At 43.0% G+C, this 24091-nt stretch overlaps 1 protein-coding gene across 2 annotated transcripts in view; it reads left to right on the top strand.

The window, feature by feature from the left end:
* Nucleotides 1-712: 712 nt before the first annotated feature.
* Nucleotides 713-24091, top strand: part of Fam120a (family with sequence similarity 120 member A) — a 103263-nt gene continuing 79884 nt past the window's right edge. Inside the window, exons 1-3 of one of the 2 annotated variants that reach the window (XM_027950951.2) lie at nt 713-1410; nt 17420-17666; nt 20592-20674. In XM_027950951.2, coding sequence (XP_027806752.1) covers nt 937-1410; nt 17420-17666; nt 20592-20674 — 804 coding nt within the window. In that variant the 5' untranslated portion in view covers nt 713-936. The remainder of the gene's footprint in view (nt 1411-17419; nt 17667-20591; nt 20675-24091) is intronic. The other variant, XM_027950949.2, reaches the window with a different exon arrangement.

Consider the following 24091-nt stretch of genomic DNA (forward strand, 5'->3'; position numbering starts at 1 on the left):
GCCAAACGCCACCTTGGGCGCCTGGGAAGATTATCAAAGGCATTCGTCTCTTTGAACCTGGGGTGGCGGTCCCACGCACGCAGGTCCCAGCCTCGCCGCAGCAGCCGTCCCTGCGCACCCGGGTCCCGCGGCACCGACGTCGCTCGGCAGCGCAGGTGCAGTGCCTCGGCGGGCGCGCGGCGCCCCCTCTGGAGGCGCGGGTGACAGCGGCCGCGCACGGCCGGCGCGGACCTGCGCGCTCGGGGCGTCCCTCCGGGGCTCCCGCTGTGCGCCTGTGCCGAGCGGCGCGCCCCGCGGCTCCCGCACACCTGCCCCCCGGCCGGGCCCGGCCGCGCAGCGCCGCCGCCATCTTGCTGCCGCCGCCCTCCGCAGCGCCGCCCGGCCTCCCAGCGCCCGAGCCCCGCGGGCGGCGCCGGGGGCGGCCGAGGAGGAGGAGGAGCGCGGGGCGCAGGAGGCGCGGCCTCGCTTCTCGGGCCCTCAGGGCCAGCGCGGGCGGGGCGGGGCGGCCCGTGGCCCCGGGACGCGGCCTGCTCGGCCCGGGCGCCTCCTCAGCCCGCCCGACCGCGGCCCCCGAGGCCCGGGAAGCCAGGCCGCGCCTCCCGCTCCTCCTCCTCCTCGGCCGCCGCCGCCCCGGGAGCCGGCCGCGTCCGGCGCCGCCTCTTCCGCCCCGCCGGCGTCCGCGCGGGCGGGCCCGACGTCAGCGCCGCCCCGCCCGGCCCAGCCTCGCCTCGGCCTCGCAGCGCGGCGGCGGCAGGTCCCTCCCCAGACATGGCCCTGGGAGGCGGCAGCACATGGCGGCCGCGGCGGCCGTGAGCGCGCCCCCGGCCCGCCCCAGCCCGCCCTAGAGGCCGCCCGCGCCGGCCCGCCACGGCCCCGCCGCCCCCCGCCCCGCCGCCGCCGGCCCCGCCGCCCGCGCGCGCCCGCCCCGCCGCCGCCATGGGCGTGCAGGGCTTCCAGGACTACATCGAGAAGCACTGCCCGAGCGCCGTGGTGCCGGTGGAGCTGCAGAAGCTGGCCCGGGGCAGCCTGGTGGGCGGCGGGCGGCAGCGGCCCCCGCAGACCCCGCTGCGCCTGCTGGTGGACGCCGACAACTGCCTGCACCGCCTGTACGGCGGCTTCTACACCGACTGGGTCAGCGGCGGCCAGTGGAACCACATGCTCGGCTACCTGGCGGCGCTGGCCAAGGCCTGCTTCGGCGGCAACATCGAGCTCTTCGTCTTCTTCAACGGCGCGCTCGAGAAGGCCCGGCTGCACGAGTGGGTCAAGCGGCAGGGCAACGAGCGCCAGACGGCGCAGCAGATCGTCAGCCATGTCCAGAACAAGGGCACGCCGCCGCCCAAGGTCTGGTTCCTGCCGCCCGTCTGCATGGCCCACTGCATCCGCCTGGCGCTCATCCGCTTCCACGTCAAGGTGCGGCCGGGCCGCGAGGCCGGGGGTCCTCGGGGCTGGGGGCCCCGGGTGGGCCAGGGTGGGCCAGGGTCTAGGGGGGCCGAGGACCCTCCGCCTGGGGTCCTTGGTGCCCAGGGTCAGGGCTGGGCCTTGGGTCACTCGGACCAGGGGCAAGACTGGGCCGGAGTCCAGGGAAAGCCTGGACTGGGCCTGGGGTGGTCCTCCCTCTTTGCAAGGACTGGGTAGTAGGCCGCACCGCCTTCCCTCCATGTCCCAGGCCTCTCTCCCGGGCGCAGCGTGTCGCCAAAGTGGCGCGCGGGGGACTCGGGAGAGCGTGCCTGGAGCTAGCCCCCAGGCGCCAGATGGATGTCCGGCAGTTCGGGCCGCGCACTGTTCAAGTCCGCCCTCAGCCGTCCCTCCTCGCTGGCCTGCTCCGGCCTCACCGACGACTGAGGATACTGAGCGTCGGTGAGAGCCCTGCACCAGAACTGGCACTGGTGGTGTCGATACTCATGTCCTTAGTGTTTCCTTTCCTTTTGGAGGTGGGCAGGCTACTCACTCGCGTTTGATTTGAACGGTATATGAGTCTGTGCATTCTTCGGTTTTAGTCCTTCCTTTCTTAGCAACAGGTTTATGCTGGAAGCCTGAAGGATGAGTAGTAATAGTGGGGGCATCGCCAGGGCCATGGGGAGAAGCCGTTGGAAATGGCAGTGCTGCCTCCATAGCTGTGGGAGGCGAAACTTGTGTAAGGCCCGCGCTTTGGCCTCTAATTCAGAGCGCAGAACCCTGCCCCCGTGCCTTTGAAGATGGAGTGTGCCTTTGGAGAGTGTCTGTGTTTGTGGTGGTGGTTTATTTTATTTTATTTTTTTGCGTTTGATTCCTAGGAGTTGTAAAACTTGACAGGATAAGATTTTTTGTCAGTTTTGTGACAGACTGTTTTTAAACTAGTTCAGTTTTATGTATCTGATGCAGAAGGAGTTCAAAATTAGAGGAAAAGGTTTGGGGATCAGGCAATTACAGGCCTGAACTTGCAGGATTTATTTTTCTGGTGCATAGTTAAGTGTTCAGTGACCTTCAGCAGTGCCCTGACTGGTGGGTAATCAGAGGTCCACATTGTCAGCCTTCTGCTGTTCCTGTGGCAGAGCATTGTGAGGCCAAAACTGGGCCAGAGGAACGTGAGGACCCACAATTAACTAGCAAAATAAGTACGTAAATGATCATGAACTTAAAGTTTTGATCGCTTGCTTTTTCCTTAAAACAGTTTTTTTTTGGGGGGGGGTATGGTATCGGTTTTTTTTAGCACTTGCTCCACTGTCTTCCAACTTGTCCTTTCTATTTCTCTTGAAACTGTGCCCGAGTTCAAAGTTTGTGAAATTCTCCCTCTTCCTCATTGCCCCCACTGCCTGTGATGAGATGGTGGTAGTTAAGCCTAAAATGATAGCGGAAGTCCCACCCAGGATCCTGTTGCAGTTTCACCAGTTGCAATCCCATTGGTGAAATGGTTTTAAGGCTGTGGATAGAATTGGCTGGAGGAGTGGTGATTGGCCCATGAGCCTGGCAGATACTCTGCCTGCCATTCCTCAGGAAGTTCGGGTGAGAGACAGTGTGTGCTGCTCACATTTTCTCAGAGGCAGCCTGGGCTCTGGGAGAGGGAAAGTGGTGCCATTTCTTTTCCGTGATCCACCTCCAGTGGAGCGTCTAAGTGTTCATAGTTTTGTCTTCAGAGTTGGGAGACACCACTTAGGAGACAGCAGGAGCTTTACTCATTTGCTTTTGGTGATATTACAGGCTGTGGCCTTAACTAGTCAGTGACTTTCAAGGGAACACTAAAAATATTACTTTGGCTTAGAATCAGTCTGTATATATAGGGTTGCTGTATCTTTTGAAAGAACTATTGGATTCGTTTTTAACTGTAGATTCTCTTTATCTTTGTGTTCCTTTAAATGCCTCATACACCTAGGACTTGATCAGAATTTTGATCTATGTTTGGAACCTGGATTTAAACCGCATTTAAGATGATCTTTCTGCTTAGATTTCTGGTTGCAGAGTAATTTTGTCTAGGTTTTATTTCAGATGAGCTGTTGATTCCTGATACAGAATCACAGCATAGTGTTAATTGCACAGATTAATATTGTCATGACTTCACTACCTGATGGTCCCTTCCCTTGCAACCTCACTTTTTTAAAAAGATGCTTAATAAATTTGCCTCCTAGAAATTTCTCAGCAAGCAAGTGGGTTGTCAGGAAGTTCAGGTATAATAACAGGAAAAAATAGCCTTCTCTTTCTTCACTGTAGAACCCTTTAAGCTCTCTCACTTCCAGACTGCCCTCTCCTTTTTAGATGTAATTTAACAAGCTCGGTTATCTATTTTCTCGACTCAGCTTGAGAAGAGGGTGAAGAGGAAAGTCTGCCAGAGGCAGGAGCACCATTAATAGCAAGCAGTGACAAGGGAGAAGATTTTAAAAGCTATAAAAAGCAGACATAATTCTGGGGCTATTTTAGAAAAAGAAAAACAGCCCTATGTATGTACTTCAGTAGTCCCTGAGGGTAGTGCAATGTTTATCCTACAATGATGATTTGAGTGAGTTAGAAAACTGTATCTTCAGTGTTGTCTGTTTAAGGAGTGAGGCAGTGTATACTGTTATTTTTAAGATACCACTAAAATGGTTAGAAATCTTAAACCATGATGAGATATCCCTGTATGCCTATTAGAAAGGGAAAAATAAAAAGCTGGCAAAACCAAGTGCTAGCAAGAATGCTGAGCATCTGGAATCTATACCTACTTGCTGGTGGTAATACAAAATGACACCATTTCTCTAGAAAATAGTTTGATGGTTTCTTATGAGATTAACAATTTTTGTGTGACCCAGCAATCCCACTCCCAAACTGGAACAATCAGAATATCGTTTAGTAAGTATGTGCAACAAACTAGATCCGTTCTGTAGGGTACTACTTAGTAATTAAAAGGAAGGCACTACTGATATGTGTATCAACTTAAACAAGAATCTTTTACAGAGGTTTTAGGCTGAGTATAGGAAGCCAGGTTCAAATGAGTGGTTCTCTTTACATGACATTCTTGTGAAGATAAACCGTAACATTGGGGGCCACTCACTGGCATCAGGAGGAGAGAGGAGGAGGTGTGGACATGTGAACTGTTTCCTGGAGGTGGTGGTGGTAATGTGTTTTAACATAAGAATTGTACATCAAAAATAAATAAAAATTTTAGTGTGTGGTAATGACGGTTTTTTAAAAAGAAGGTTAAACACTGGTAAAAGAATTGATAGGAACACTTAACTGTTGGATAAAAGGCATTTCTCATACAAAAATTTACCATCTTGTTGGTCTTCTGATGTTTTATGAATGGACAGAAAGGTATAATTTCCTGTTGTCCTTGCTCAGAGAACTCCTTTTTCAGGCAGTAGTGTGCTTGTTTGTTTTCCATGTGGAGAAGGAACCCAGTGATGCTCTGCCACTGAGCTACATCCCTAGCTCTTTTCACGTTTGGAGACAAGATCTTGCTAAGTTGCCCAGGCTGACCTAAAACTTGTGATCTTCCTGCCTCAGCCTCCTGAGTTGCTGGGATTACAGGTGTGCATCACTGTGCAGGGACCGAATGTTTCTTTGATGGAGTAAAAACTGTACTTTTTTGTACAGTTATAATTGTATTTCTTTGGCCATTAAAAGTTCACCTTTACTTGAACTAGTTTTGTTTAGAACATTGAACAGCCTAATTTGAACTTGGCTTTAGCTTAAATCCGAGAGTATTTCCTCTTGTGTGCCCGTGAGTCATCATAACCTTTGAAACTTCAGTGAATGACTGATGTTTATTTTTAAATCTTGGTGGCATTAAATCACCAAGACTTTTGTAAATCTTTCTTCTATAAGACTGGTGGTAGAGATGGGAGAGTATATCATGAAGTCCTTCAGATTGTACCTTGAATTTGCTTCTATTGGAATTTTTTTAAATCAATTCTTTGATGTGCAACTTAGATCTTCTGTAAAATGGTGTTCATGTTTTAAGTCAGTGAAAGAATGTGAGATTAGACCATGCTTTCAGATTTTTCGTGGTTAGCATAATAATATGTTTGTTTCTAGAGATAATGATCTCTAGTCCTTGTTGAAGTAACTGGTATCTGACCAGGTGCTTGCTAGGTCCTTCCTCACACTTGCTAGGTCATTTAGGCCTCAGTGCCTCCCTACCCCATTTTACATGCAGAGAAATAGGATCTGCTGATTCAATGACATCTGTGGACAAGCTATTCATCACCCCTTCAAGAGGGAAGTGCAGTGCTAAAGTCCAACTTCAGTTTCATTGTGAGAGTACTTTGGGGCGTGCCTACCTGCAGTTTGCCCTGTGTCAGTTGGGATAGCAAAATGTCCATGTTCTTTTTCCAGTTATAAAAGGAGCAGCAGGGTTTCTATGTAGAAGAAATCACCCAACAGTAGACCCTGAGAATTGACTATAGTTTTTATTCTTAAGGATCTTTAGTTGACCAGGAAATACTTAGTGTTCAAAATTGATCATGTTATAACTCAAATCAGTCATCACTTAAAAATGGGTATTTTTCTCCAGTGTATCAGTTTTGTGAGTGTAGTCACATGTTGGTTAATGACAGAGAAATATTCTGATGAATGTGATTTCCTGGATACTTAGAGGGTGCAGCCTGTAGGTTGTATGGTAAACGTCCTGCTTCTAAGCTACAAACTTGTAGAGAGTATACTGTAGGCAGCTGTAACACAGTCGTGTTTATGTACCTAAACATAGAGAAAATACAGTGAAACTGCTAGATGACAGGAAATTTTCACCCCTATAATAAACCATGGTTATTTATGCAGCCCGACCTTGAAATGTTGTTATTTGGCACATGGCTGTAGTTAAATTCGCTTAGATGGCTGACTATCTTAAGGGTTCAGTCATGTTGTAGCATGTGTTATAATTCCGCCATCTTCTTTACACTAAATAATAATCCATTGTATATATTGCACATTTTGTTTATCCATTTGCCTATTTATGAATATTTGAGTTTCTCCCACTTTTTGACTTGTTAATAATGAATAATGCTTCTAAGAACAAAGTATAAAAATTATCTATTTGAGTGTCCCTGCTTTTAATTCTTTTAGGTATGTACTCAAATGGAATTGCTGGGTTGTATGGTAATTCTGTGTTTGTCCCCCACCCCCTCAATGCTGGGGGCCGAAGTCAGGGCCTCACACTTACTGGGCACTTCTCTACCCGCCTGGGATACATCCACGGTCCTGTGTTTTAACCTTTTGAAAGAATCTACACAGTTTTCACAGGGACTGCATAAGCTATAGGTGCTCTGTCATTCGATATGTTATCTGTTATTACAACGTGGTTCTAAGTTTTAACATTAACGTAATCACAGTGTAAGACCTCTTTCCGTTTCTATAGAGAATTCATTCTTTTTAATGCCTGTGTAGTATTCCATAATTTGTTCAGCCCTCACAGATGGTACACACATTTTGAAAGCCACATGGGACTGTGAGTCCACATTGTCAGATCTTCAGATTTTTTTTAAGAAAGCCATAAATCTGGATTTTATTTGAGATTATCCCATTTAAAAAGTACCAAGCCATGCAGTTCTTGAACCATCTCTTTACTATTTGAACACTGATCTTTATCAGCAGTTACCATTCTTGTCTAGATCTCTTCCTTTTTTTTTTTTTGTTTAAAGTTTGAAGTTATACTCCTGAAGCCTGCTGTCTGTTTCACTTGCCTCCTTGAATCCTTTTCAAGGATCAGAGCTCTTTCGTGTTTCCTTGGATTGCTGAAAATGACTTTGAATGCTACAGTCCTCACCCCTCCCTGTTGTCCACTCTTCCTTCTCACAGTCGCCAGCTCCCCTTTTTGCGTGGTGGGCCCTGTCCATGCCTTATTCAGTATCTGACAGCTCCCAGGCCACTCTCTGCAGTCTCCAGCACCTGCTTTCACAAGATCACATCTTGTCCCATCAGCACACCTGTGGCTCCTCTAGTCCCCACCCTGGCCTTCCCTGCTGTCCCGTTCCTCCTCCCACTCTCTGGTTTCACTTTCAGCCCTGACTGGTTTGAGCCCGGTGACCATTCACACAGGTAAGCCCTGCTACCCCAGAGTCCTCTGCCAGTTCAGCCCCATCCTGTGGTCCTGTAGTAAGGATGCGTCGTGCCATGCCGCTCCAGTCTCCACACTTGTGCCCTCCCTCATTTCCAACATCCCCAGCACGTGGACTCACCAGAGCAGCCTTGCTGCCCTGCCTGGCTTCTCCAGCGCCACCCTCGCAGAGCGGTCACCTGCATTTCCATGGAGGCCCAGCTCTTGTTGAGGCATGCAGACACCTGTAACTGGAACCCATTGCTTCATGTTTCATAATTTCTCTACTTTTTAAATGCTTTCAACCCAACTGCTCACCATTTCCTCAAGAATATTCCAAGCTCTGCTTATGCCATTTCCTGGTTTCTAACTACTACTCAGCTTTGGTTTGTCACAACCTGACTCACTGTTAGCCCATCTCAAATGTCAGCTTCCCTCATGAAGTCCCTCCTGATTTGGGGCAGGGTGTCTGTGCAGTGGGGGTCCCATCCCGTCCTGTCCTCGGTGACCTCCTGCTTGCTTTCCTCCCCCACTAAACTGTAAGCTGCCTGAGGCAAGGGATTGTGTCCCACCCCATGGGGGCTCTCCAGCGTGTTCATGTAGGCATCATCTCTATCGGAGTATTTGCTGTGTTCCATTATGTAGCCAGACCATTTTTAGATGATTAATTCTTCTTTCAGTAAATTTTCAAGTGCCTGTTACTGCCTAGGCATGGGTGAGTGAACCAAGCAGGAAGAGGGACACCTCCAGGAAGACTGCTGCCAACAGGGGTGTGGTGTGGCGTGGTGGGGGGGAGTGGCATTTAAATAATTTTTGCATGTTAATGTTTAGAACTTTCTCTGATACCATAAAACAATAAACTCAGTGAAGATCTATGAATGGTTCGCAACTGAGGTTGACAGATGAGACTTGGCAGTGTCTCGTGGCATTTTTGCTTATTAGAGCTGGGGAGTCAGGGCTGTTAACTGTAGGCATTGGGTAGAGGCCAGGGTGCTGCTAAGCATTTTGCAATTCATAGAATACTCCCCCCTCATTTCCTTGCCTTCACACTGCCCCAAATATCAGCAGTGCCAAGGCAAGGAAATCCTGGTATGGGCAAGTCAAAGAACTCTAAAGCCTGGGGTCTTCAGAAAGCCATTTAACTGTTTGAAATAGATATTTCCAAGTATACCAGGAAACAAAAAGTACAACTTTTTTTTTGTACCAGGGATTAAACCCAGATGTGCTTAACCACTGAGCCACATCCCAGCCCTTTTTATTTTTTATTTTGAGACAGGATCTTGATAAGTTGATTAGAGCCTTGCTAGATTGCTGAGGCTGCCTTTACTTGAGATCCTCCTGCCTCAGCCTCTAGAGCCTCTGGAATTATAGGCATGTGCCACTGTGCCTGGCCAACTTAATTAAAATACATACATATGTGCATCCTATTCCTAAACTACTTTTAGACCCACATGCTCTTCATTTTAATTTTCTGAAATTTATGCTGATAGAAAGAGACTAATTAACACACACTATATATCCCAGCCTCAGCAATCAGCCATAGGAGTACATGTCAAATACCATGTAATGTGAAGAAGAGATATTTTAGAATTTGAACTACTGGACTATTTAATGTATTTATAGACAAAAATTTCTAAATAAAATAATGAATCAGAGTTTAGATAAAAATATTCTTAAATTCTCTGAATTTCTTATATAGTTCATCATTTATTTCAGTTTTGCCTATTTGTATGTTTACCCAAGGAAGTAAGTTCTAAGCAGACCTTGCCTGTTGTCCACTTAGAACAATACCTGACCTGTAACAGGTGTTAAACAGTGTGTGGTGAATGCATGCCTCCGCAGTCACTGTAGTCCCTCACACAGGGCACTGTGGTGGCAGGAAGCGGAGGATTTCAAGGCCGGAGTCAGAGCTGATTTCCGAGTTCCCAGCTTGGCCACCTGGTGCGGAGGTTTTTGTCTTTGATAAGCCTTTTATCCTTCTTAGGAGGCATGTGGAAGGCGTAAGGGAATGACTGCTTGGATCAACTGCTGCTGCTTCTCTTGATATCCTGCTTCTGAGGTGCATATTGAGGGTGGAGTTGCACAGCAAATAGAGATAAGTCTAGGGTATAGTACTGAAGGATCTGCAACTCAGAAATAGCACTTCAGCATTCCAGTCATTAGGCATTTCTTAGTTGTCTCAGGAATAAATTAGCCTTTGGGGACAGTGGATTTACCTTGTTACTGGCATTTTACCAGTTATAGTTTGGGCAGTAGCTGGAGGTTTCAGAGCTGGAGGGTTGACCTCACAGGTCTGAAGAGCGTGGATTGTCTTCCATCTCCACCGAGAGCCTCACTGAACTGGTAGATGACATTTTTAGTCAATATTATCAATCTGATCTTCCTTTTTCCTGAATTCTGGAAATTAAATTTTGACATTTTGTATTAAATTTTATTTGTATTATTATTATTAGTCTTTTGAGACAGTGTCTTACTATGTTGCCTAGGCAGGTCTCAAACTCCCAGGCTCAAGCCGTCCTCCTGCCTCAGCCTCCCTGAGTAGCTGGGACTGTTGGCGTGCACTACCACATGCAGCTTGGAATGAAATCTTAACAAGAATAATCTCACTATGATGTAGCTGAGTCATCAGGAGATTAATATAGCAGGCTATTTTAAATAGATTACAAATATAAGAATTCCTTTTTTTAATTTTTAAAGTTTATAAAATTTAATTTGCATTTCTTTTATGACATTTGCTCTCCTATTTTTTTTTTTTTTTTTTAAGAAGGGAAAGGAAACGGTTTTATTGTTGAATAAGCATTAAACCAGACTGCAGTCATACCACAAGCAATCTGGAAAGGAAAAAAATGTCACCCTTTGATCCAGGCTGGGACACACAATTCATTACATGCATGCAGATTGTCATTATCCAAAGGGAAAATAAAACTTTTTAAATGTTTATATTTCTTTTAGTTGTAGTTGGACACAATATCTTTATTTTATTTATTTATTTTTTATGTGGTGCTGAGGATCGAATCCAGGGCCTCGCACGTGCTAGGTGAGTGCTCTACTGCTGAGCCACAATCCCAGACCAAAACTTGTATCTTTTGATAAGTAGGAGGTTATGTCTTAGAGCCAAGTTATATTTGAGAAGCTAAGTTTTCTGAGAAGACCGGAAGACATAGCAATACCCTTATTATTTTTAAATATGATAGTAAAATATACATAATATAAAATGTACCATTTTAGCCACTTTTAATCATTCAGTTCAGTGAGATCAGGCACATTCAAAGTGTTGTACAGACATCACCAACGTCACCATCCAGAATGCTGTCACCCCACATCTTTTCCATCTTCTTGAACTGGAACTTCATCCCCATTAAGCAACAGCCCCTATTCCTTTCTCCCAGCTGTGGCAGCCACCATGTTACCCTCTGACTCTGAGCTGGGCTGTGCTAGGAACTTAATGTAATGAGATCACATAGTTTTTGTCTTTTTATGACTGGCTTATATACCCTTTGTAGTATCTTCAAAGGTTTTTTTCCATGTTGTAGCACGTGTCAGAATTTCCTTTTTTTTTAAAGGGTGAGTAATATTCCGTTGCATGGAGAGCCACCGTCTGCTTTTCCATTCATGTGTGGACAGACGCTTGGGTCACTTCCACTTTTCCATGATTGTTGATCAGTGCTGCTGTGGACGTGGATGTGCAGTTGAGACCAGGCTTTCAACCTGGAAGTGGAATTGCAGGATCCTAGGTTGATTCTATTTACCTCGTGAGACTCCACCACGTCATTTGCCACAGTAGCGGCACAGCTGTTACTTTCCCACCTTGGTGCCCAAGAGTTCCATTTCTCCACATGCTCACCAACACTTCTTATCACCTGTTTTTAAATTAAGTTTGGGGGTAGTAGCCACCCTGAGAGTGAGGTGGTGTCTTGGGGTTTTGGTCACTAGCGAAGTTGAGTGTCTTTGCATGCATCATGCCCTTGTTTTAAGAGAAATGCTTTTCTTTGCTTCAGAGCTCACTGAATTCAGTTCTTATGGAATGAAGAAGGTCTGCAAGTTGTGATTGTGCAGCCCTGATTTGAGGTTTCCTGAGGGGAGAGACTGCCACATGTATCCTAACAGTAAATTGCCCTTTTAAAGAGAGTCAACCCAAGCATCTCCCATCGGATTGGAATTGACTTTTCTGTTCTCATTCATGAGTTGGATCACAGTAGAGAACAGAAGCCTGAGAGTTAAATTTTACCACCTAATACCTGTTGATTAGAGTTCGGTTGACTAAAGGTCAAAGCCTGTTTTTTTTTTTTTTTTTTCTGTAAGCAATAAGATGGGGTTAATTTATATCTCCTAACTCAGACAGCTGGCTGGAGGATATGTCATTTTATTCTTGGAGCTAGTGTAAAATTATTCTGAGGAAAAGCCACATAGGGCATTGTTTCTTTGTTCTATGACAAGCCCTAGTGAAAAGTATCCAGAAACCTGTTTCATGTAGCTTCCTTAAAAGATAGTAACTGACATGTATCTAGTGTTCAGTACTCAGAAGGATGCCGAGCTGTTGACATGCCTGTTGACATGCCTGTTGACATGCGCTGTGGAGCTACCCTGGAGGGGGAGGAATGCTTTTATTTTTGCAGATGAAGAAGTGGAAGTACAGAAAGTGTTACTGAAGTTGGCAGTGGACACCTCATTGTCCAAGTGTCTTCCCTGGGGATCAGGAGTCAGCAACAGTGCTGAGTGTTACTTGTACAGGACTGTCCCCATTGTCACTTTTTAAGAATTGACAAATAATTAACACTTGCCAAGTAAGGTTGGGAACTTTTTAGCCTTTATTCCTTGTAAAATTGGAGTTTTGATGGTTCTGTCTTTTTAAAATAATGACATTAAAACTATTGATTAAAAAGATTCACCCAGGATTCTGTGGTAATTTATAATAGCATAAAATTATTATCTTAAACTAAATATAAAATACTTCCTTGGGTCCCAAAATGGGATTTTGCCGCGGCTTTGACTTTTTAGTGCTAAGGGTGCTATTCCTTTCCTGGAAAGGGTGGGAGGAGAGGCTGCTGGCTGGAGCCCTGAGTGGGACCCTGGCTCCTCCTCCCTCCCGGTCCTGGACTGGAGTGTGAGATGTGGACAGGAGTTTGACTTCCTTGATCTTGAGGACTTCTAATGCACAGATGGTCTCAGTGTTTACCTGCGCTTCCCAGTAGTGAGGCAGCTCAAATCAAAGTCTGATTTACCAGCTGGGCTTGGTGACAAGCCCGTGTAATCCCAGCGACAGGGGAGGCTAAGGCAGGAGGATCACAGGTTCCAGCCTCAGCAATTTAGTGAGATCCCTGTCTTGTCCCTTTGAGGAGTTTGGGGGTAGAATAACCCAGGAGTGCGGTCATTTCTTGACACACCAGGATCAGCTGGTTGGAGTGCTCTCTCTGGTCTGGTGCGCCTTTTCCCCTTGCTTATTTGTGGCACCCTCCTTTGGAGGCAGACTAGTGAGGCCCACATACACCCAGGCCCACATACAGTGGGGGTGGAGGCCGGCAGGATTAATCAGCTTCTGTTCTGGAAGGGATTATTTGGATTCCTCTGTAGGGAACATTTGTGTCTTCTTCCCCCCTCATTTATCTCATCAGCATATCAGTCGGAAGCAGTTTATTTGGGGCTGTGATCAGTCACGTTGTCCACCATGTGGCTTGCATTATAAGGTTGGTTCTGGGACACTCCCTGTCCTTTGGTTTGGGGGCTTTTCCTTGCCTTGGCCCTACAAGATGCCTCAGGTGTGTCTGTTTCCTGGCATCTGTGCTGAGCTCAGGGAGGTCTGTGTTGTCACCAGGGCCTCCAGCAGCTCCATGGTGAGTGCCCCTCCCCCACATCTCCAGGCTGGCCCGGTGTGGCCTCTGCCTCCGCTTATCTGTACCCTCTTCCTCTGCCAGGTACCCTTTGCATCTGTCCAGGTGTTCTTACAGAGCAGTTTCAAAATCATTAACAGGGCCCTGGGGGGAGACCTTGCCAAGCAGAGGCGGTGTTTGTCTAGCCTTCGGGCTTCCTCAGTGAGGTTGCTTCACTTCTGTACGATGCAGCTCCATGCACTGGTCAGTCTGTGTTCCTCTCTGGCACTCCCCTCCCACATCATGGTTGATTTGTTTTTTAATTTGCATACAGGTTTCATTCTTTGTGATGAACAGTTGTTTGAGTTTTGACAAATGCAGGGAGTTGTCTTGTCCCCACCATCTCTGGGTTGTCAACATTTAACTTTTCGCTTCATGTTTTTTGTGGTTTTCTTCTGTAGATCTTTTTTCCTCCTTAATTGAGTGATTGCTGAAGCAAACTTCCATTATTCACCCATTGAGAAGGTTAAGCTGTTATCCTTGTGGGGTTTTTTGTTTTGTTTTTGGTGCTGAGGATTGAACCCAGAACCTGGCACTTGCTGAATGTGCTTTACCATGAGCTACCATAGCCTTACCCTTGTGGTTTTGTTTTGTTTTTTTTTTTTAATTTTTGTAGTTGTAGGTGGACAGAACGCCTTTATTTGTTTATTTATATGTTATGCTGAGGATCAAACCCAGTGCCTCACACATACTAGGCAAGTGCTCTGCCACTGAGCTACAGCTTCATCCCCTTCTTATGGTTTTTAATGTCCTGTTGCGTTTGCATTTTCTCAGATAAGGCATAATGAATTTTAACAGGTGGAGGGGTGTATGAGAATTCTAGAAGTTGAAGGATCCTTGAAGAGCCATCAGGTTTTACCTTGGGGATTGTGCAGTTTATATGGCAGGTTGGGTATGGAGTCTGAGCTGGAGCCTAGACATTTCCACGCTTCTTGGAGACTCAGGAGAATGGACCTACTCCTGCCTTTGCTGTAGGTTGGATGCCTCCCTTCTTGGGAGTGGCTCCTTTATCTTTTGTTTCAGGACATTAGGTCTCATAGTCAGCTATTTGTTTCATGCTCTGTGTACTTTGGGGAGGGTTAAGATATTGTTAATCATTTGCAAATTAGAGTTGTAGTGAATTATTAATGGTTTATGCACTTTGCTTTTGAATGTCAATCTGAAATTGAATGTTCTGAATGAGCATTCTGTAGGCTGGGGAGAGGAGGTGACTGTGAAGAGCTCCATGTACCATTTTCCTTTAATAAGGTTCTACTGGATTTCTGTCTCTAATACAAGATCGTATCTTATTAATCTTTAGATAATTTAAGAAATCTTCAGAGACCCACAAAAATGTGACAGTTTTTACTGGGTGTCTGCTGTCCATAAAGATGCACTCTGGTCCTTGTCCTCTGGGGAGAGCCAGGTCAGACTGCCCAAAGTGCTGTAGAGTGTGGTGTGCTTTCTAATAGGACACCACCAGCTTTTTAAGCATAATTATGTTCCCTGATACAACTGTGTTGGGTTTTGCTTTTTCCTTTCTACCCTGGTTCCATAAATACAGTTTTACATAGTTGTGAATACATCATCCCGTTGTGGTACAGCCGGAAGTTGATTTTAAGTTGAATTTAATTTTTCATTCAGTACAGTCACCATATTGTATTCTGGAATGATTTGATATTTTATTGTGGCATTTTCCCTCCGTTTCTCCACATCCACTGTGGTTGCTGTATGTGCCTGTCTCCATAATGTTAATTTGCTTCTTTCCTGTAGAAGTTAATGTGATAATTTTTATGCTTCTAATATTTTATTTGGCGGTTTGGTTTTTCAGGCTCTATTTCCTGGAGTGAGGTTACTGGGTCAAAGAGTATGAATGTTTTACAGCTCTTGAGATATAATTGCCACCATTTTACAGCGCTCACAGCATTATTTGAAAGTGATGGGTTAGACTTGATCTCAGCCAACTCTTAGACTTCATCTTTGACCCCAGGTGGAGTTCATTGTGTCTCTCTGCTGGGCATGTGCACGCCCACTTTGGGGCCATTGCACTTGCCCCAGGTCTGTGTGGATGGGCTCCTGGAAACCCTCTCAGGGCCTCCTCTTTCTTCAGGTCTTTATTGAAAAAGCCACTTTGCGTTAGAAGGCTTCATCCCATTCTGGTACAGCACTGGTGGGAGTTCTTCTCCATCCCATGAATTTTGTAGCCCAAGGACTGCGAAGAGTAAGCAACTGGGAGATGAGCCGTGGGCAGCTGGACTCCCTCAGCATGGAGGTGGATCTGCTCTCAGTCAGTTTCTTGGAGGAAGGGTGCTAATAAACTACCTCACAGATATAAATATGGAATATGCATACTCCTGTGTTTTTGTTCTGTACCACCACCTACAAGGTGCATGGATCTTAAGAACCAGTGGTCACCTGCCTTTTCTAGAAGTCCTGGGAGGAGAGGTGGGAGTGGTGACTCACTGTCTCCTCTCATTTTCGGGTCTGTTTATAGAGTATACAGACTTACTATTAAAGATATCTGGAAAACAGCCAGTGGTTTCTAGTGATTTTAAAACACTTACAACACCACTCTAAATACAAAGTTCTGTGTAGTAACATCATTTGAGGTAAAGAACTTGAACTTGGAGATTACCATATCTGGAAGTGAGAGAATAAAGCTGGCCTGATTTTAGAATTTTTTTTAAGCTGTACTTTTTGGTCATAGCTCGTGTTTAGTGTTTTTAGATGTAGGGATAAAACAGCATCCTCTTATTCTAAGGAAGAAAACTCAGGAAGTTATGTTTCCTTTAAATAAGTATCTTCCAATAGGCTTTCTTTGCCTCTCAGATTTCATTACAGCTAACATTTCAGTAAGATTTAGTAACCACTTGTATTATGAAAGTCACTGAGAACTGAGATTAAGTGCTGTCCAGTGGAATTTTCAGAACTGATGGAAATGTTCTATTCTTTGATATCCAGGCACTCTGTTAGGTACTGGTCATGTCACTGTCAAATGCTGTAAGTTGATTTTGAGTTTAATTTTTTCTTCAGTATAGTCATTTTAGGTTAAGGGCACTTGTGTTCCTCCACGAAGGCTCTGTAGAGAGTTAATTTTCCATTGTTAACTGAATCACCTGATTTAGTATAAAAGTTTGTTCTTTAAAATACTTTATCTAGGGGCTGGGGTTGTGGCTCAGTGGTAGAGCACTTGCCTGACATGTGTGAAGCCCTGGGTTCATTCCTCAGCACCACATACAAATAAATAGATAAATGAATAAATAAATAATCCATTTACAACTAAAAAATATTTTTAAAACAATACCTTATTTATTGTAGAAACAATAGATAAACCTTCCAGGATTTTTGTTGGAAAAATGAGCATAATAAATAGCAGAAAAGAAATCGGTGGCTTTGGACTTGAAATATTTTAGAAGAACATTTTTTTTCCAGTTATTTCTGGGACTGTGGCAATTGCAGAGGACTTTCTGCTTTTCAGAGGCGTTGCTTCTCTCTTTCCTCCATGGTGTCCTAGAAATCTGAGCTGGTATGTGTGCTCCACGGTGGGGATTCAATAGAAATAAAGAACATTTGGCTTACATTTTTCATCACTAAAGTGACAGTGATTTAGAGCTAGGAGAGGGATAATATTCAGCCTTTGCTTCTTTTAAAAACCCTTCTGATTCTTGTACCTATTTGACACATTTGGTTTATTTTGAAGAAATTGTTTTGTTTGCATGGAAGGCAGATGGCTTCTTTGTCTTCTATACTCTGTTTTCCTTCCCTTTTCCCTCCCTCGTTCTGTTTCCCTCTCTTCCTTCCTTCAGAATAGTATCATGGGTCATCCCGCTCTGTATATTTTCAAGCAGGGTGATCTTTGAACTTCACAAGAATGGAAACTTAACTTGCAGTCTAGATTGGGATCATAAGTTACTGACAGGAGGTGACTTGAATCTGATTTCCCACAGAGACTTTCTGTCGGAGCAGTGGACTTTTTGACTATTTGGCTTTTTTGGATAGTCTGTAATTTTCCAGCTTCTGTACAGACATGTCTACTGTTGAACATTCTGCTGTAAGTTTTACCACATCTGATGAAGTTTTCTTCTCTGTGCAGGTTGCACAGAGCATTGAGGATCACCATCAAGAAGTGATTGGTTTCTGCAGAGAGAACGGTTTCCATGGCTTGGTGGCCTACGACTCCGATTATGCACTGTGCAACATCCCCTACTACTTCAGTGCCCATGCCCTCAAGCTGAGCCGCAACGGGAAAAGTCTCACAACAAGCCAATATCTGATGCATGAAGTTGCCAAGCAACTGGACCTGAACCCAAATCGTTTTCCTATTTTTGCTGCTCTGTTAGGTAGGTGGAACATTGTGAAAAAATATACTGTGAGCATTCTGATCTTTGAAATATTTCAGTGCTTGAATCATTTGGTTGTATATCTTAAATTTAAAAGAACCAATGAATAGGCTCTTCCTTAGCATTCTTTACTTCAGATTTTTTGGCATGACTGACAAAGGGGTATTTTTGTTCTTAAGAAATCATTTAAGTGGGCTGAGGATATAGGCTTGCATGCACAAGGCACTGGTTTCAATCCGTAGCACCACAAAAAAAGAAAAAAGAATTCATTTATGTAGTGTTCTATCTGGGCTGAAAACTTACTTTGTGAATAAATTTAAAAGTTTTGGAAAAATAACATTTTTTAATTACAGGTATGCCTACTATGAATATTAGGGCATTTAAGCCTTTGGCATAAATTATGTTAATAATAGAGGAAAATATGCCATGCAGTTAGCACTGTTATGTTCTCCACCATCTTTAGGATACTCACTACTTAAAAGAAAAACAATTGCCTTAAAAGGAAGAATAAAAATTAAGTAAATTTATAAATTAAAATTCCTTTGGGAGAACTACTTATGTTATAATCAATGTTGAAATCTGGTATTTTTTAATATTTATTTTTTAGTTTTAGGTGGACACAATATCTTTATTTTACATTTATGTGGTGCTGAGGATTGAACCCAGTGTCTTGTGCATGCTAAGCAAACACTCTACCACTGAGCTACAACCCAAGCCCGAAATCTTGTTTTAACTAAGATTTTATATATTAATTTCTTTTCTTAATAAGTTTCGAAGAGTAATATTTATTCTTTGACTTTGTGTGGTTATTGTTTTTTTATCTCTTCTGTCAATTATTTTTCTGTGCTTGCTGTGTGCATGTCTCAAGCTCTAATTTGCAGAGTGTGTAATAATTGTTTCCACACATAAAGTATATTTAGGAGTGAGGCACTCTTGTGATTAGACTTCCTAATTCTGATGGGACTTGGGGCTTTTTTGGGCACATGGGAGAGACCTTTTGGAAACTGCATGATCTTTTAGTTTGTATTCTATAGAGGTTAGCAGCCTAATGTGGCCTGCTTGAGAGGGAAATTACATTGCAGAATTTATAGAAATTTCTAGTTGTCAGAAAGATTTCCAAAACAGTTTTAAGTTTTATTATATAATGGCCAATCAACAAAATTTTGATTTCGCAAGTTTGTTTATGTGGATCTAATTTCAAATGTAAATTTTTAGAGAACTTGTGACTTTTGGGATTTGAAGGTTTAAAACTAATCTAAGTGTATTTGCAAATATTAAAATACAAAAGGATACTTCCTTTGATGTTAAAAGTGAGTATGTGGGTAGCACAATTTATGAAAAGTTCTGTATTTGCTTAGGTTATGAAGAATGACTTCTGTATGTTAGTGAACTTTCAAAGGATATGAAATTGCATATTCTTAGAACATGGATACCTGAACTAATTTGAAATGTGAAAGATACTTTTATTATCTTATTTAAGAAATGTTGAATATGTTTTTTGGGAGGTAATGCCAGCTTATACTTTTCTAGCTAACTACATTGTGAACTTTTGAAATAAATGAAAATCAATAATAATATTTCACCTAATTAATTTGAGTCTTGGAGTCTCTTCAGAAAGTTTAGGCAAGTTACAGGTTAAACTCTTAATTTTAAGAGTGAGGTTTTCTATTTTATTTTATTTTAAAAAAATTTTTTTAGTTGTCAGTGGACCTTTATTTATTTTTTTAAATTTATTTATCCAGTGCTGAGAATCGAACCCAGTGCCTCACACATGCTAGGCAAGTGCTGTACCACTGAGCCACAACCCCAGCCTGAGGTTTTCTATTTTAGAAAAGAGAAGGCTCATTTTTCTTTTTTCCTCCCATAATAGAAAGTTTACACTTTGGTTTTAGGAAAGTTGAGTGTAATAGTCATTCATATATTTAACTCAAGTTTTCTTAGAGTCTGCTGTGGATGTTAGAATTGGCTTAATATTTTTTTCAATTTAAATCTTCACAAAAGACTTCTGACACTTCATGTTTCATAGTAAAATAGTGCAGTCCAGTAACAGCAGGAAGCAACACAAAGCACAGTCAGCCTGAGCGGATCAACGGGACATCCTGCTACTTCATTGCCTGTTTTATGTGGTGATGCATTTGGAATATTATGATGTAGCAGTGTTGCATATGATCTCAGCTTGTTTTTGCTTTCTGTCAGCAGCTAATTAATGAATCTGCTGTCTTAATGCGGAGGTGATTAAGTCATGTTAGAAAAATCAAGAGTTATTTAGGAAATTGCTGTTTTTAAGTTGCAAAGAGGTAACTAACCTACAGATGTTAGTGTATCAGGCATTCAAGCACTACTGGGAAAACAGTATTCCCTCAAAAATGCAGTTTGTCTCAGTTGAAAGCTGTTCTTATTTGGTGACTGACAGCATTCTAGTGATAGGTGGCATGGGTGAGCATTGTTGTAGGATGTGCCTTCTCACATGTAATCAGGGGTGGTGACCAATAGTCATTGACATTTGTCATTTAATTTTGCTAAGGAAGATTTTATAATTGTGCCGATTCCACATTTTACTGTTGTTCCTGAGTGCACAAAATTTTGAGCCACAGCTGTTTCTTGAAGAGATGAACACTTGGATTTGGCATCAGGGTGTTATCAGACTGACTTTTTGCAAATTGGTATTTGTTTAACACTGGGCTGGAAAGTTGCTTAGGTTTGTAGTTCTATGCAGTCCTTAGTGTGAATGTTGTTGAAACTCTACTGGAAGTTCACATTGTACTTGAGTTGGTTGTATGTTGCTTTATGTTAAAAAGTAAAGAAATATTCTCCTTTTCTGTTTGGAAATTTTAGTGATATATTGACAAGCAAGCATGTAGTGAGTTGTTTAGGCATCTCTGTGTCATTTGTTACTATTTTACGTGATTCATGTTTGTATTCTAGGGAATCACATACTACCTGATGAAGATCTGGCTTCCTTTCATTGGAGTTTACTTGGTCCAGAACATCCACTAGCCTCACTGAAGGTACAGACTTCATTTGATCTCCACCATCTATAGCAGTCGACTCTTAACTTTTGCTTTTACGCTAATATTATAAGTCACGCCCTTTATTGTAGAAGGAAATGGCAGTTAGCAGTGTCATGTTTCCCCATCTCAGGAACTGAGCAGCCTTAAAGAACACAAAGAACAATCCTCCTTTCTTCCCTGTTTCCAACGCCTGTATGTTAGAAAATTATCAATTCCCTGAATTCTCCGGGAGGAATGCTTTGTGCCTACACAGAAGGAAATCTTTGAGCTAAAGTTTCTGAATATTAATTTTTTTACTTGTAATATTCACTTTCAACAAGTGTTATAGTTATTTGCTACTCATATCAATGTATTTTAGTATAGTCTGAGAAATTTCATAGCTTTCTTACCAATTTTCTGCAGTTATAAAACAGTATAATTTAATGCTTATTGGATGATAAGGGAGATCCAAATTCATTAGAGAACTGGTTCATTTGTACTTTTTTTTAAATTAACAGTATATTTTCTTACCTTTCTTTCAATTTTCTCCCTGTTTATGATAGTAATGAACATCAGACAAGAGGTACTTCACTCTGATTTTCTGAAGTGAGGCAGTTCATGTGTTGATGTGAGCTAATAGTAATGAGTGAGATTGGTAGGAGCCCCCAGGCACTTCATCTTGCTCTCGCTGGTGATTCCTGTGATTGTAATTGTCATTGGTTGGGTATAAGTGCCTTGGAATTAGGAAGACAGGTAGGTGGGCTTTATATCTGTTTCTAGCTCTGAAACTAACTATTTGGTCTAGGCAAGGAGCGTGGAAATGAATGTTTTCTATCGGCGGGCTTTCTTGCGAAGTTCTTAGTTCTTCAGAATGGCCCTCTATAAACAGTTTTCATTGGTGTTGACTTCAAATTGGAGTTTTTCTTCCTACACTTTCATTTATACTTAACTGTTGATTCCTGAAGTTTCAAGCATACTCTCTCTGCTACAGCTTTCATTTTGTTCCTTTTTCATCTTTTGTTGGTGTGCTGCAGAACATTCTCCCTTTAAAAATTTTTTTTTTTTTTTTTTTGGTTATACATGGTCATAATACCTTTATTTTGTTTATTTAGTTTTTTTTTTTTTTTTTCCAAATGTGGAGCTGGGGATCGAACCCAGTGCCTCACGCATGCTAGGCAAGCGCTCTACCACTGAGCCACTACCCCAGCCTATGTTCTCCTTTTTACTCTAATAGTTTTAGGTTCAAACTGTTTTCAACTTGTGTTTGAAAGTTGGCTTTCCCGCCCCCTCTTATTAGAAATCACTTGTTTTCTTCTTCTTTTTTTTTTTGGTCCTTGAAGGAGAAAAGTTCTATTTGCTATGGGCAGTAGAGTCCCTCCCATATGTTCTCAGGATTGAAGTGGTAGGGTCTGAAGTGTTGCCCCTCAGCTCTCCGGGATACCACGGCTGACCTGCAGATTGGGAGAGTGCAGTCTGTAATCAGTGGTGCTTCAGAGAGCTGCACCCATGCGCATTGAGGCTGGTAAGCACTGTGCTATTACAAGTGGAGATAGTCGTGTAGGCTTGCCTCTCTCTCTCTCTCTCTTTTTTTAATCTTTTATTGATCTTATTTTTTTAAATACACGACAGCAATGGAATGCTTTCAATTCTTATTACACATATAGAGCACGATTTTTCATATCTCTGTATATAAAGTATGTTCACGCCAATTTATGCCTTTATACATGTACTTTGGTTTTTTTTGCATTACAATTCTTAATACACATATATACCACAATTTTTCATATCTCTGTATATAAAGTATGTTGACACCCAATTCAAGTCTTCAATTTTGGCTCAATAATTGTTGGTATCTTGCAGTAAAGTGTATGTGTATATGTGTGTGTGTGTGTGTGTGTGTGTGTGTACACACACATACCTAAACTGTTAAGGTTTAGGTATGAAGCGCCCCCACAAAGTTCCCAAGCCAGTGCAGAAATATTTAAGAGGTGAAATAATTGTATTATAAGACCTGTAACCTAGTCACTCGATCCTAGTTTGAATGGGCTAAGCTGGGTAGTGACTGCAGGCAGGTGGGGGGTAGCTGGAGGACAATGGGGCTGTGCCCACGAAGTGTTCATCTTCCCTGTGGCTCCTCTGCTTTTTGGCCACAGAGAACAGCAGTGCTCCTCCACCACACCCTTCTGCCATGAGGATCTCCCTCACCTTGAACCCAGAGCAGTGGAGTTGGCATTCCATGGACTAACCTTCTGAATACATGAGCCAAAATAAACTTTTCCTTCTGTAAGTTGTCTTGTTGGGTATTTTTGTTACAGCAACTCTGGAGACGAGGCATGTTTGAAGCCAGCCTCAGCAACTTAGCGAGACCTTGACTCAAAATAAGACATTAAAAAAAAAGAAAAGAAAAAGGCTAAAGATACAGTTCAGTGGTGAAGTGCCTCTGGGATAAATCCCCAGGAAACCCCCACTTAAAATAAACTAAAATAAAAAGCTTTGTTTTTACTCAGACTGTTTGGAATCAAGTTGCAAATGCTCCACCTTTGGAGACTTTGGCTTGCATCTCCACCACCTAAAAATAAAGACGTTCTTTCAGTCATTTTGCTATTTATTGCATCAGTTGAATTATTAATAATTCCCTAGAACCATGAATTTGAATATTAAATCCATGTTCAAATTTTTTCAGTTGTTCTCCAAAAGTTATTTATGGTCATGGTGTATTTTTTTTTTTTTTTTTTTAAGTCAGGATCCAGTCAAGTGTTATGCATTGTAATTGTGTGTATTTTTGAAATTAGCTGGGTATTTTTATGACAAAATGGAGCAGTGGTTCAAAGAAACTTTTCCAGTTACTTGATAAGCTGTAGGATTTTTAGTCACATTCTGAAATACAAGCACTCTGGCTTTGAGATGATTTTAGAAATTGCATTTCTTGCCACTTCTGTGTTTTGACCTTTTTTGGGGGTGGGGAAGGGCTACCAGGGATTGACTCAGAGGCACTCAACCACTGAGCCAAATGCCAGCCCTATTTTGTATTTTATTTAGAGACGGGGTCTCACTGAGTTGCTTAGTACCTTGCTTTTACTGAGACTGGCTTTGAACTCGTGATCTTCCTGCCTCAGCCTCCCAAGCCACTGGGATTACAGGCATGTGCCACTGCACCCGGCTCATGTTTTGACCTTTTATACACACTTTCTGTGCGCAACATCATTTTGGTCATCTTAATGTAGATGGAGGGAATTAGATGAGATTTTTTTTTTCCACCACGAGCATTACTGTGTGCAGAATTGCATATATCCCATCTGCTATTTTAGCTATTTTTTTCTGTCAGTTATAAAATATATCTTTTGAAAATTTATATAGTTGTTGCTTATATTCATAATATTCTTGAGAATTTTAATTGGCATTTTACATTGGAGCTTTTCTTCCTGCATATTAACT

Source organism: Marmota flaviventris, chromosome 16, assembly GCF_047511675.1.
Source record: "Marmota flaviventris isolate mMarFla1 chromosome 16, mMarFla1.hap1, whole genome shotgun sequence".
Lineage (NCBI taxonomy): Eukaryota > Metazoa > Chordata > Mammalia > Rodentia > Sciuridae > Marmota > Marmota flaviventris.